At 44.9% G+C, this 13,901-nt stretch overlaps 1 protein-coding gene across 1 annotated transcript; it reads right to left on the minus strand.

Annotated features, from left to right (window-relative positions):
• Nucleotides 1-1,248: 1,248 nt before the first annotated feature.
• CDO1 (cysteine dioxygenase type 1) lies at nt 1,249-13,147 on the minus strand. The gene is made up of 5 exons (XM_028092635.2): nt 12,498-13,147; nt 9,472-9,549; nt 7,793-7,947; nt 2,983-3,152; nt 1,249-2,021 (listed from the first exon to the last, which is right to left on the minus strand). The coding sequence occupies exons 1-5, from the start codon at nt 12,665-12,667 to the stop codon at nt 1,992-1,994; spliced, it is 603 nt and encodes a 200-aa protein (XP_027948436.1). The 5' UTR covers nt 12,668-13,147; the 3' UTR covers nt 1,249-1,991.
• Between the last annotated feature and the right edge of the window lie 754 nt (nt 13,148-13,901).

The following is a 13,901-nucleotide window of genomic DNA, read 5'->3' on the forward strand; positions in this document are numbered from 1 at the left end:
ACTCGGCCTGCCATTGCTGGCTTGAAGATGGACAACGGCATCCCGAGAAAGGAATGTGGGCAGTCTCTAGAAGCTAGGGAAAGCACCTGGGTAGCTCAGTTGTTGAGCGTCTGCCTTCGGCTCGGGTCGTGATCCCAGGGTCCTGGGATCGAGCCCCATGTCAGGCTCCCTGCTCCGCGGGAAGCCTGCTTCTCCGTCTCCCACTCCCCCTGCTTGTGTTCCCTCTCTCACTGTCAAATAAACAAACAAAATCTTAAAAAAAAAAAAAAAGAAAAACACCCAAAAAACCAGATTCGACACAGAACTCACAGAAAGGAAATGCAGGCCTGCTGACATCTTGATTTTGATGCTGTGAAACAGACTTCTGACCCCTGGAGCTCCAGGAAAATAAATTTGTGTTGCTTTAAGCCACTAAGTCTGTGGTAAAAGGTGTTAAAGCAGCAGTAGAAAACCAACACATGACCTAATGCATGAAGAAATTTCCCAGAAGTTAGTACCTCTAAACAACTCGTAACAATGCCTACCATGTAGTAAGCACCCAGTAAGTGGTTAACATCCTTCTCGAAGATGAGAGGGAAACAAAGATGTCATAAAGATATAAGTAATTCTACAAGATGGTGTCAACAACCAAGCAACGATCTACATAGAACCATCTTCAAAGGACTTTACTTTCTGAGTAAGTTTCTGGAAATAATCAATTCCAAGATTATGACAGGTATTCCTAAAATGACTGCCTGAAGTCGGAGCAGCAAACTCAAAATACATATGCGGTCTTTGTAGGTAACATCAACAGGACAAAGCAGCAAGCTGGACGGTGGGCCAGACCGGAGCGGTAGCCCCATTGGAAGGGGCAGATCTGAGCCCAGCCGACATCAATGAAAATGCAACGCAGGGACGTCAAATTTTCAAGACGCTAGAAATCTCCACGTTGTTCTATGAAATCTCTTATTTTTAAATGCTGGGAACCAATTCCCATTGAAGCACAGACCCACACATTATTTTCAGGCAAAACTGCTCATATTAGCCAACCACACGGTGGCCAGAAGCCCGGGACTTGGTATCTCTGGCCATTTAGTGAACATACGTGAAGCACAAAAAGGTAAGCTGCTTTGAATGCTTTTTTTTGGCCCTCTCAACACCTTATCTCATAAAAGCATCTTTTGCAGTGCTTTTGGCACCCTATCGAAATCTAAGAAAGTATGAATTAAATGAAATTCCAATCAAGTTAAACAGAAAGACAACTTTGAATTGTAGTCAAATCCAGTTTTATTAAAATTATTTGGCAATTTTAGTGGTTATACAAAGTCTTTGACTAGGACCACTGGACACATTAGACATGAGTTTGTGTTTTTGGTTTGACCTGGGTTTAGGGGTACAGGTACTTTCCTAAAATCTTCTGCCCTCCCTTTCATTACCAAATGGCAAAGTGCCTTGAGTTTCTCTGTCTACAATATCCTGCTACTTATCGGACAGGAATTTGTCAAGTAAGACTGAAAAAATAAAATCCATAGATTCAAAAAAGTCTCTGCAAATATTAAGAACATACAAAGGATACGAAAGACCCCTACATTTAGTCCTCCAAGTAACAAGGCAAGCATCTGATGTCTGTGGTTTCTTGTTTTTATTTATTGCTAATTACAATTCAGAGACCAAAGGGTTTCCAAAAGCTCTAAAAATCTTCATTGAATTGTTGACATTCATTGACATTCCCCCCATATGGTTCCACTGAATTCAGAGGATAAAACCAGGACAACACTTAATTGGCCTTTAAAATTACGAGCCCGTTTTTCCTTTAGTGTGTGATTTTTCTTCTGCAGTAGCTTGGGGTACTATCCACTTGCTCAATGCTTGACAATTAGCATCTGCCTTGCAGGAGATCTAAGTATTGGCTTCGTAAAGTGTATTATGGACAGCAACTGCTGGAGGCATCCCTGTCCAGGGCAAAACTTTTAGCAGACCTTAAGCTAAAACCTTAGAGGATCTGGTGCTCCTTAGTTGTTCTCCAGGGATCCCGAAGCTGTCTATAAGAGACAAAAAGTTGTGTAAGAATCTTTATGCAAGAACTTTCAGCCGGTTCCTAAGCAGTCCTTGCTTTTCTAGCCATATATGAAAACTTGGCTTTGGCCGGGGAGCCCTGTTGTTTTGTTCCTGTGATAAGACTATCTCTTGGGGATCAGAATGCAGACAATGAGGCTGGGCAATCACCTGAGAAAATTCTGCCCTCGCTTCCCTCCAAGGCGGTACTTTCTTAAGATTTGTGAGGATAGTTTCCAGTACTGGTTTTCAGGCATTGTCTATTTCTGGACATTCTTGTTATGAATTCCAGACCATTCCCCTGAATGGCCAATGTATTTCACCAGCAGGAGAAGACTGGCCATACCCAATCACTGTTGGCTGCCTGATTATTTTCAGGAGGAAACACTTATTCCTCCAGGGGGAACACATTACCAGAGTCTACTCTCACTGATTTGTGGCCTAAACATTAGCACTGCTCCAAGAAAAAGCAGCCTGGCAATCAAAACAGGTGGATGTATTTATATCATCAGAATAGGGCCTTGACTTTGGGAAGGTTAACTATGGGAGTGATTTGTGTTGTTCTAGTTCATAGGCCTGTGAACATTAAGTCAGAGCAGAAGCAGTTAACATCAAATAATAGTTTTTATTCTTATTTCTCTAAGAAATGAAGAAACATTTTCTTTAGGAATGAGCATACACTTTTAAGTTTCTCCACACATAATTCTTTGCATCTAATTTATGTTTTTAAAAAAATATAAATGGAAAATAACCTCTCCCAAATTAAAGAAAAGAATTAGGATATAAGGGTCCCCTCCTCCACATTAAAGTTCACCTCATTCTTCACTTCAAGAATACTTACCATGAGACATTCAAATAGTATCTGGGACAAGAAAAAAATCAATGCGTACAGGGTCATATTGCCAACCCACAAAGCACTTAATCCTAGGAGAGAGAACTTCTACTTACAAATGGAGTCCTGATTCCAAATTTGCTATGGAATGTCATGGTGACTTTGTTTTTATGTCCTGTTCTTTGATCAAAGGCATGGCACGTATCAAACGGTGGGCTGTACAAGTGAAGGCTCACAGCAGGTTCCGTGTGGCTAATGTTCTCTACTCGATGTAAGCCAATGGAATCTACACAATACCCAAGAAGGAGAAGTGGATAAAGGAGCTTAGATGACTGACAGGTGCCGGTAAAAGTTTTGCCAACCACCTGAGATCATAAATCAATCTGATACAGACAAGCAGTCACTTCGAAGGGACTTTCCAGTTAAAGATAGTAAGCAATGTGTCCTCTACTCTTTCCCAAAAACCCCCTACAGTTGTATTAGAACAATTTTAAAAAGGCATCAACCCACAAAGACCAAAAAAAAAGAACCCCCAAAAAACCAACACCAATGGGAAAATAGAACACATCAATAAAAGCATAAAAGTTTGAGAGCTTGAAAGTAGATGAATAGCTTTGCCAAGGACGGAAAGCTAAATCTTTAGCTCCCCATGGGGAGAGCCCAAAATTAACCTGACTTCCATCTTGATATCATATCTGTATCTACGTATCAACAGCTCAGGGATGGCAGCTTCTGGAAATGAGGATGAAGATGGGGCGAAAAATCCAAGAACTGGTTGAAAGCCTATAAGTAGAGGCTCAAATCCCTTTTACCACTTTTCTCCCTCATTCCCCTGAGTACAAGTCTGAGATCTATACTCTACAAAGAGTCTAACACATGAACTCAGGACTGGTGGATACCAGGTGAAAAACAGGTGATGTTACCAGGTGACATAAGTGATCATTTACCTACTGAATGGTACAATCCCTGCTTTCTTCCCCACCTAGCTGCCAGAATGCTGCCAGACAGGATTCCCCCCCCTTCCACCCCCCTCCCCGGCCTGACAGGAGATGCGAAGCACCTTCTCTGGGAATCTGATCGGCTCTAGAACAAAGCTCTTCAAGATATCGCTACTGGTTGTTCCTCAAGGAGAAATGTCTGCCAGATTATCCTAGAGGGAAGTCTAGTTGACACACACCATCCATGTGTTCAGAGCTACCAGTTAACTTTTTTTTTTGTCCCCAGTTTTCAAGTATTAGCATACAGCCAAGGCCACCAGACAACTGAGCAAGGCCTCTAGTAGTAAAGACAGGGTCCAGAGCACCCCACCCCCCACCAAAATGCAGACCCTTGAAACAGACACTGCTCAGGAGAAGACTTAAAAATTTTTTTATGATTAATATACGCAGAGAGAGAAGCTCAATACCACAAAAAGGACCAGAGAACAAAGGAGCTTTCAGAAACAAAAAGAAATAGCTGAAACAAAAACCTGAATAGAAAGTAGAAGAAAAACTGAGAAAGCTAGAAGACTCAAAGAACAAAGGAATAAAAATAGAAAATAGGAAAGAAAAAAAAAATCAGATGACTAGTTCAGGAGGTTTCATATCTGAGCAATAAGAGGTTCAGAAACAGAACCAAAACACCAAAACCAAACAAAACCCCAAAGAGATAACTTGAGAATATTTTCTTGAATAGAAGGACACAGATTTCCAGAACGAAAGAACCCACAGACTACCCAACACGATGAATGAGAGTCATGAATCAAGGTACAGGACTGTAATGCTGGGGGTAGGAAAAGATACCAAAAGAGAGCATTCCAAAGTTTCTAGAAAGAAAAAATAATTACATAGAAAGATTCAAGAATCAGAATGGCACCAGGCTTTCAAAAAGAAGACAGACTGGAAATGAAAAGTCAAGGGATTACCTTCATAGTTCTGAGAGAAGATCCTAGGTCCTAATTCCACATTAGGCTAATTTACCAATCAAGTTGCAAGCGTGGAATAGGGATTTTTAGATATATGAGGTCTCAAAAACTTACTTTCCATGAACCCTTTCTTTCTCATAGAGCCAATGAAGATATCTTCCACCAAAATAAGAGCATGAACCAAGAAGGAAGCAGACAAGCGATCAGGAATAAAGGGGATCAGCAATGGGAAGGAGCACAGGGAAAGCCTGCATGATGTGAGAGGACCCCAGGATGGCAGGTGAGCCCTGGCAGAGAGACTGATCAGTTCACACTGAAGTAAGTCTAAGGGCCCTGGGGGAGAGGGAGGAAGGAAGGAAGGAAGGAAGGGCAGGGAACAGAGGAAAGACAAAATACTCAAAAATATGTTGAGAAAAAATTTCTCGTTAGGAGAGAGTTTGAGGAGTAATCAAGGAAGTAATTCAGGGTTAATTAGTATAGTTAGGGTAGGCACCGAATTATGATTTATACTTTATGATCTGGCTCCATGAGCTCATATAAGACAAAAGCAAAACCTAGAAGGTGAAGACTGAGGTTCTACCCCAGCTATTGTTAGACCACCTTCCAACAACTCACAACTTCTGGGATCTTTAGCCTTTTTCCTCATTTCCCAAAATGGGACGTGATTCTCGGATACGCAGACTCTTTGGTTCTATAGCTTACTGCTCATAACAGACCGGCCTAAGCACAATTTGAACCTAAGTTCTACATTCTTAAGAGATGGCCACCCTTACACAAATTATTTGTTTCTCCAATTGCAAGCGCATACACTACCCAATGCATGCCGCACAATCCTAGTCATCATCCTTGTGTGCTCAAGACAGACCCCACTAAACCTAGTCATCATCCTTTAGAGAAGCCCTTCAAACTCTTGTCTGGTATCTACTATTAATAATCCCAGCATCCATCCATCCATCCATCCATCGCACCCATCCATCCATCGATCCATCCATTCATCCATCCATCCATCCGTCTTTGCCTCCTTTCCTTATGCCCATGGTGTACCATCTCTCACAATAACCTTGGGCCTTTCTTGGTGATACTTATGGATGCCAGTTTGGTCCAGGCATGTCTACCATTTGCCTTTATGCAATTTGGTCTCCTTGTCTCAACTTTCTTTTTTCTCCACCCCATGTTGCACACTGCTATGGAATCCATCAAGATACTCCCAATAAAATTCTACTGACCAAAGCAAGCTCTTACTTTCAGCTGGTTTGGGAGGCCCCAGGCCTTCATCTCACTCTACTCTCTTCCTACTCCTGTCCAAGCCCATTCTCCCTTGTCTCTAGCAAGACCATTCCGGAACTTTTCATTCTCTGTAATGATTGTGACTTCCCTTCCCTCACATTCTTCCCTGTACTCGAAACATCCTTCCCACCATCAGTACCCATCTGCACTCCTCTTGCATCGGTAAAGATCAAAGGTTGAACTCTCGAGGCTTTTGATCTTACGGGCAATTTGTCTACAGAAATATTTAGCTTATCCCACCCAATATTTTACCAACTGGCAAAATTTCCCAGAAAAATCAGAATTTCCCACTTCGGTGGAAAAGAAATTTGAACCATGTGGCTCGAACTGAGTGGCCATCACTGTCCCCCTTAGACAGTGTGGCCTGCACACACCAGGACCCACAGCCTTATTCTTGGCCTGTACGACTCACTTACCTGCTTGGCTCCTATAGGTTTTGCGCTGAAGACCTTTGGATAAAAAGCTTACCTTCTCTTTAAGACCTAATCTAGTTTCACAAAGACTCTGGGACTCTAGCTGAAAGCAATTATTCTGAAAGGCTTTTTGGCTTCACTGGGAGTAATACAGGCAACAAAATTGTTCTAGGAAATTTGGTGTGCCTTATATATACAGCAACCCTCAAATAAAAGCTTCCCGCCACATAAGAAAAATGGATGCCTTTGTGTTTTGTGAATGGGGGAGAAAATTTCCCATACTATCTGACCTTTGTCAGCGGCTTACATTCTTAAACTAATGACCAAATTCAGGCCAAGTGTCAAAACTAATATGGGACTTTAAGATATAAGAAAAAAGTTGCATGGCCAGAAAAAAATCTCTGTAAAATTTTATTTTACATCAATGGGATGGCATCCCAATTAAGAGCACGGGCTTTGGAATCAAATGGCTTGAGTTCAAATCCTGACGGGCACTTAAAAGCTGAGTGACCTCAGACGAGTTATTTATTGTTCCTATATGTTGGCAATCTCGTCTATAAATGGGAATCAAAAATGATCTCCCACCGCCTTTAACAGGCCTTTTGGAAAGTTACTATTTCCTTTAGAAATACAGATGTTAATCACAGCCTCTTCTGAAAAGCATCTGGCTCTTCCAGATCACATTTAGGACAAAGAATGAATTCTTGGTAGAGATCTATAAATCATTGGTATAATGTGCTCTATAAAGATTCCCTTGTGAACACGCTTTGAAGTATGCTTTATGTATTTTATAAAAACAGGGACTAGCCAGCATTCTTAATCATTTCCAGAACATTTCCTTACATTTTCTAACACAAAGACTAATATTTCCAGCCTGACCTCACTCCCTTATTAAGAGAATCTACTTTTGGGGCGCCTGGCTGGCTCAGTCCACACAGTGTGCGACTCTTGACCTCAGGGTTGTGGGTTTGAGCCCCATGTTGGGTGTAGAGATTATTCAAAAACAAAATCGTTAACAAAAATAAAAATAAAAGAATCTACTTTTGTAAATTCATATTCGATGCTAACTGTCCTCAGACTTGGCAGGAAATGACTTTTCAGTGCATCTACGTGCACGTATTTTGAATAAAGTGATTCTAACTCAGATGCAAAGCTTAAAAAAAAAACAACAAAACCTACTGCTTTTAGATCATTTTCCAAGTATCTGAAACCATGACTCCATGAACCAAATTCTGCTGGACGTGGGCAAGTAAGCAGTATTTCAGAAGGGAGTTCAAGACTTTTCCCACTTGCCCTTAGAAAAAGGTATTTGATGTTAGTTACCGTTGATATAAGCACACTGGTTTTCTCTCAAGATTCTTTCAGACTTCTTGATCATCTCGTTGGATTTTTTGTCAGGCCAGGCAAATAAGGTCTCCTTTAGATTTCCCTGCAGCATCTTCAGAAAGCAGTGGGAGTCGGTGTGATCATGGATACTGCTATATATAGACACAAAAAGACAACGAAACTCAGTGGATGGTCCAGCAGCACCCAGAGCCGCATAACACTCTGCCCCGAGCTTACTACTGCTGCATACTGTCAAGAGGACAGGTCACAGACCATTTCAGCTGGCTTTGTAATTGTCATCGATTGGTAATTAACAGCATTCAGGGCAACATATAACATACTATGTCTTTCGTATCAGTGCATATAGGGGTGCAATGCTGACGCATAACCGAAGTATAGAACAGTGCGTTTTTAAAAATCGGGTTGGAACACTACTTTGATAACAGAAATACAAAACCAGCAACCTTTTATCTTCTGCAAGTCATAGCTTTTAAGAACTCAATTAAGCTGGGCTACAACTCGATTATAAAACCTCAGAGAAAGTTGAGAAAGGATAAAGATAATCATCTCTCGTAACTGCATCACACTTGTAAGATCACTTTATAGTGGGTTTTTTTGCCCCCAGGCCTTTTCTCTTTTCTCCTGGCTTTGGGGGACAAAAGGTATGTGTATGTGTGTTAACACCCACACGTTTTACTGCCATCATGTTAATATTTTGTAGATTTAGAGTACCCCACCTGTGATTAACTCCCAACAATGGAGGGAGAACGAAAGTATATTGGGTTTGCAGAAAATATTTATTTATGTAAACTTAGGCTAATAAAACATATGAACCTGTACATTATTAGCATTTATCTTCTATGTTGAATGCATAAAACCATAAGAACTCATTTCCTAAACCCACAGAGCCTAGTCCTACTCTTGACATAATCTGATTTCAAAAAATATTGAGAGAATGAATGAAAACAATGCCATTCTGTATGAGTGAAATCCTCTATAGACCTAACACCCCCAAATCTCATAAATTCAGGTCTCCTCTCTCCCATCAAAAACGGGTCTGCAAGTATTATTTTTACCATTCTCAAAAGCCCGAGAAGGATCTGTTTACAGAGGTAACAATACTCACAAGTGTATAAACTAGGGACAAATTAAGGAGCCAAGTTTCAAAGAATTGGTATTAGTTTAAGTGCCTTGCCCTCTACATAAAAAACTAAAAAAATATATTAAAAAAGGCAAAGACAGTAAACAATTAACTTGAAGTAGCAAGAAATTTTCTGAATTTGTGAATTGCTCTTCTGGGTCCAAATGTGGACCCTTTGGTCTTTGGTCCTGCAATTGTTTACAGACTTCAAAGCACCACAAAGGTCAAGTTTTAGCAAAATTCCATATACATTTAACTCCACAGAAGACAGACAGAGAAAGAGAGATTAAGTTAAACTGGTTACTATCTCCTTTGATTTACTATTCATTTGGGGGGCTGGTTTTGATATACATGGTGTATGCCCAAACCCCTGATGTTAATTCCCATGAGAATTTCTGTTGGGACATTTTGAACAAATAACTGTAACATGAAATTTGTTAATGCTCCCAAGACCTGTGGCCATTCTGGTACTGTCCTTTTCTTAGGCTGGACTAGATCATCGACTAAGCATCTGCAAATGAAGTAACTGTATTACCTGCCATGTCCTTCACCCCAACACAGAATCATTAGATTGAATTTTCCATTTCCTTCATCCACAAGATTTCTAGTATACCTGAAAGGAAGGTATTCAGAAGTTTGAATCTGGTTGATGAAATATGCATTGGGAAAAAGAAGTATGTCACAAAGTATGGCTCACTTACAAAAGTGAACATTTCTACCTCTAAACAACTTTAAATGTGGTTTTCTAATTAGAAAAATCCAGCACAAGTGAAAACCAGGCATTTTTTCACAGTTCATTTTGGACATTTTCGTATTTTGTATCACCACGTTTAAAAGTGCTCTGTTTTAATTAATGGCACAAAAAAGGTAACGGGGGATAAAAAGCAAATTCCTTGATTCTCCTCCTGACAGCCTCAAACTGATAAAAAGAATAAGTTTCTTACAGAGGTATTTACAAAGTACATTACTGCTCTAGGCAAGCATGTTGCTAATGGTTTTTTTTTTCCTTCCTCCCTGTAGCTAAACCAGAACGTAAGAAACAAGGTTTCATTAAATAGCTGTTTCTAGAATTCTCCTTAGTACTTGCTAAAACCCAGACACAAACCACATTCAGAAGCACTCATAATGAAAATTCCTCCACAGATAGGGTGGGGATTGACTTAAGAATACAACAAAGGACACTCCATAGGGAAGTAAATAACACTCTAAACCTTTTCCAGGAGAAACCAGTAACTGGCCACAAAAAAAATCCCAAATCGAAACGACCACAAGCACACCATCAGTAAAACAAAAACCAAAACCCACTTTTAAAGTTTCTCTTGGTCGGAAAGTTACCATCCACACCATCTAATTAGCAAAGTTTGATATAAATCATGACTTTCACTTAGATATTTTAAGACAAGCAATCTTTCTCCCATATTTGGGGGAGTGTTTGATCACACGGTCATCTGTTCATTTATGTCCTGAATGCCCCTTCCTCCCTTTTCCTCCCCAGGCAGGAGGTCAGGTGCTGGCAGAGTGGGATCAGAGAGAGAAAGTTGATTAGTAAGTGCTTTTTAGATGTCAGTCATCTTTACTCGGTAGCCCTTGATGACCTCTCAAGGGGCTGTGCACAAAGCCTTTAATTCCCAATAAACTCCACTTTTGGTGTCAGGATACTCTTTTTCTCCCTCTACAAGTCTTGGGGTCACCTCCCTTGCCTCTCTGGGGCTATTTCCGGACACTTTACCATCTGGCTCACACTAGAACATTCTGTCTTGGTTTGTCTGCACTGGCTTTCCCAAGGTCAGAGATCAGAATCCTTCGCAGTGCTGGGACACCTATGCCATACAAAAAAATACTATCAAAATGATCTGCACTGCCCTACATCTCTCTCTCCACACTGCCCCAGCTGCCCACCCAGGACTGCATCATTATCTTAGTTGCACCTCCGGATACCGGTGCAATAGATCAACACAAATGCTTGCATTTCAAGTGATTCAGAGCCTGTCAGTCAAGAGGAACTGAAAGCCCTTGGAAATGCCATTGTTCTAAAGATTCAGAGCCCTTCCAGCCTACGGTGGTTGGTGAATTTCACTTGGTCAATGATCTATCTAGGCTGAGGGCAAACTCATGGCGCCAGGCATCAGCTGGAAGGTTAGTGGTTGTTTTGAGTGAGGACTCGGAATAATGATGCTGATTTGACTCTCAGAGCGGCTTCCTGATACAAGTCTGACCCAGTGCAGGTAATCCAACCTTTTTATTGCCTACCATTCCTCGTCTGTAAAACAGGGATAAGAATTGTACCTATCTCACAGAGCTGTCATGAGATAAATGAGTTAATAGGGTGTATTAAAGTGCCTGGAAAGGTACCTGGCCCAGAATAAGCCCTCACTTGGAGCTAGCGGCAAAATGAAAAAGTGGACTCTGCTAGCTTTACTGGTAGCCACAGAAGGATAGGAACCAAAGGCATTTCCTGGAGCCATGTACAAGTGGAAAATGGGATCTTAAGCAGGCTTCGCTTTTGTATTTCAACTCCTAAAATACAGAGGAAACAGCCCTTGCCGACAAACACACTTACTATGTTTAGGTAGGGTGACTAAAAGGAACTGCTCCCAAGGAAAACAATCTCTGCTTATTCTTATCTTTCAAGTATTTTCCTCTGCCTACCCTCAGCCCAACTAGCCATAAAGCCTGAATCACTAGCTGCCTTTCAGAATAGAAAACCCTCACCCTTCAGAGGGGATCAGGTTTTACTTCTGGCGCTAGAGGACCGGTAGAGAGATCCACTTCTACTTATATCACGAAGCCAGAGCTTCAAAGGACCATCTCACTCCAGCACATCTGGCAAGCAGCAGTCTCCCATTTACATTCCAGAGCCTCAGAACTAAGGATTCGAGAAAGCATATTGCCTGGGGGCTGAAAGGGAAGCAGTCCTTGAATTCACAACCCTGAGAGTGGGTGGAAGTAACCCCCGCAGTCCGGCAAGTTAAATGGGCCTGGGAGGGGCAGCATGAGCTGAAAGCAGCTATTTTATCGGGGCAAAATGCCTGTTGGCAGGCGCCCGGCCGCGGGCGACCGACTGATGGAGAACTGGCTCGGGGGACTGTGTCCTCCACCGCCGCCCCTTTCTCGGGATGGCTGATGGAGTTCTCTCCGGGAAGCACGCTCCGTCCCCCAGGGGCGGCGGGCCGAGGAGAGCCCAAGCGCGTGGGGCCACTGCGAGGGGCGGGGGGGTGGTCTCCCCGCACCGCCGCGCCCGAGGCGAGCGAGCAAGCCGGAGGGAAGAGCACAGCTCCCGAGGCCGAGAGAAGCGGAGGTTTGCAAGCGTCCGGGTGGACCGGCGAGAAGAGGACAAAACACTTCGCAGCGGTGCGGTGGCCTCCGCGCCCGGAGCCTTCCGCAGTCTCCGGCCAGGCCCGGATGCTCCGCCTTTGGGCCAAAGCGCCGAGCGCCAGCCCCGCGGCTCGAGCGCGAGAAGGCGCAGCGCGGGGGTGCGGGAAAAAGCTGGCGAGGGTGGGCGCCGCGGGGCGTCGGAGACCTACGCCCGAGCTCTCGGGGCCAGGGCTAGGGCGCGCTCACCGGTACTGGTCGAACTTGGCGTACGCCGCCCACTCGGCGGGGTCGCTCTCGTAGGCTTCCAGGACCGCCTGCACCTCCTCCACGTTGACCTCCTCGCCGGCGAAGAGCTGATGCAGGATGCGGATCAGATCCTCCAGGGTCCGCGGCTTGAGCACCTCGGTCTGCTCCATCCCTCGCGGAGCTGGCGGCGCGCACGGCTCTCTGCGGGGTTGCAGTGCTGGCGCTGAGCGCAGGGGAGCTGGGGGCGAGGGACCTCAGCTGCTGGCTGCACAGCTGCGCGCGCGCACACACACACACACACACACACACACACGCGCGCGCGCGCGCACACACACACACACACAACCCCCAGACGCTCAACCGCCAGCTAAAGAGCCCCCCCACCAAGATATCAAGAGGCACCCCTCCCCGGTCCCCCAGCAGCGTGGCGGATCCGGGCTCGCGGGAAAACTCGCCGCGCGCACAAATCAGGACCGAGTCGGCTGCGGCCCGCGGCCCCGGCCCTTTTTAAGCTCTCGGAGTCGGCGGGACTGTACCAACGGCCCTCGGAGGGTGGGGAGAGGCGGGGAGCGACCCGGGGACCGTGGCGGAGGCGGCGGGAACGGGCGGACAAGGTCCACGCACGCCGCCCCGGGTCCCCTCCCCGCCCCTCCACTCCCCCCCCCGCCAGGCACGGCGATGCTCCCAGGGACCCCGGCACCGCGTCCCCACCTCCTCGGTGGGCTTCGCGCCGTCCCCCGCCCACCTCGGCGCGCCGCGTTGTGTCCGCCCTTCCCGGCCCCTCGGCTCCGCGCCCCCCTCCACCCCCCCGTCGCTGCCGCCCTGGGAGGCTCCTCTCCGCCGCGCGGGTCCGCGAGGCGGGGACGCAGACCGCAGGGGGTCAGGAGACTGCTGGGCTGGGGGGGGGGAGCGCTGAGGGGGGGAGGGGCCCTCCCTTCCGAATAGAAGTGGGAACTGGGGAATTGCTGGCGAGGGTTGACGAGGGCGTCCGCTCCCTAGCTGGAGAGCTCCTGTGTCGTCGACTGAAAGTATCCAGAACATGCTCCAGGCTAGGTGGAGGAAAAAACAGTGGAAGTCTTTCTTGAAAAAAACATCTAAATGTACTGTACTGAAAATACAATTTTCACAAAGGACACTCCCGTCTCGAGCAAGACGAGGGAGACGGTGGGAGACCAGGGACCCCCTCTTCGGTTTTAAAATCAAACATTTCCTTTAAGATAATGTATTCGGTGCAGAGACCGGATGTATCATTAATGGCTCCTAAAGCAGTAAGTTAAAGGGTTCTAAGGAGGCTATTAAAATCAAATCGAGGCGTGCACTTGAAAGAGCCTACTGGTTAGGGAAACATGTTTCTATGCTGTGCAGGGTACTCAGCACGCTTTGTGAAGGACACGAAGTGAGTAT

This window comes from Eumetopias jubatus, unplaced genomic scaffold, assembly GCF_037043125.1.
Source record: "Eumetopias jubatus isolate StellerSeaLion01/CBP00866 unplaced genomic scaffold, mEumJub1_p1.0 scaffold_5, whole genome shotgun sequence".
Taxonomy (NCBI): domain Eukaryota; kingdom Metazoa; phylum Chordata; class Mammalia; order Carnivora; family Otariidae; genus Eumetopias; species Eumetopias jubatus.

Excerpts from the sequence above, each read along its gene's own strand:
- CDO1 (XM_028092635.2), bottom strand. The coding sequence starts at position 12,667 with ATGGAGCAGACCGAGGTGCTCAAGCCGCGGACCCTGGAGGATCTGATC. Across the intron at positions 9,550-12,497 it reads GCCAAGTTCGACCAGTACCG|GTATACTAGAAATCTTGTGG; the intron begins GTGAGCGCGCCC and ends CCTTCCTTTCAG. Across the intron at positions 3,153-7,792 it reads CCAGTGTGCTTATATCAACG|ATTCCATTGGCTTACATCGA; the intron begins GTAACTAACATC and ends GGTATTGTGTAG.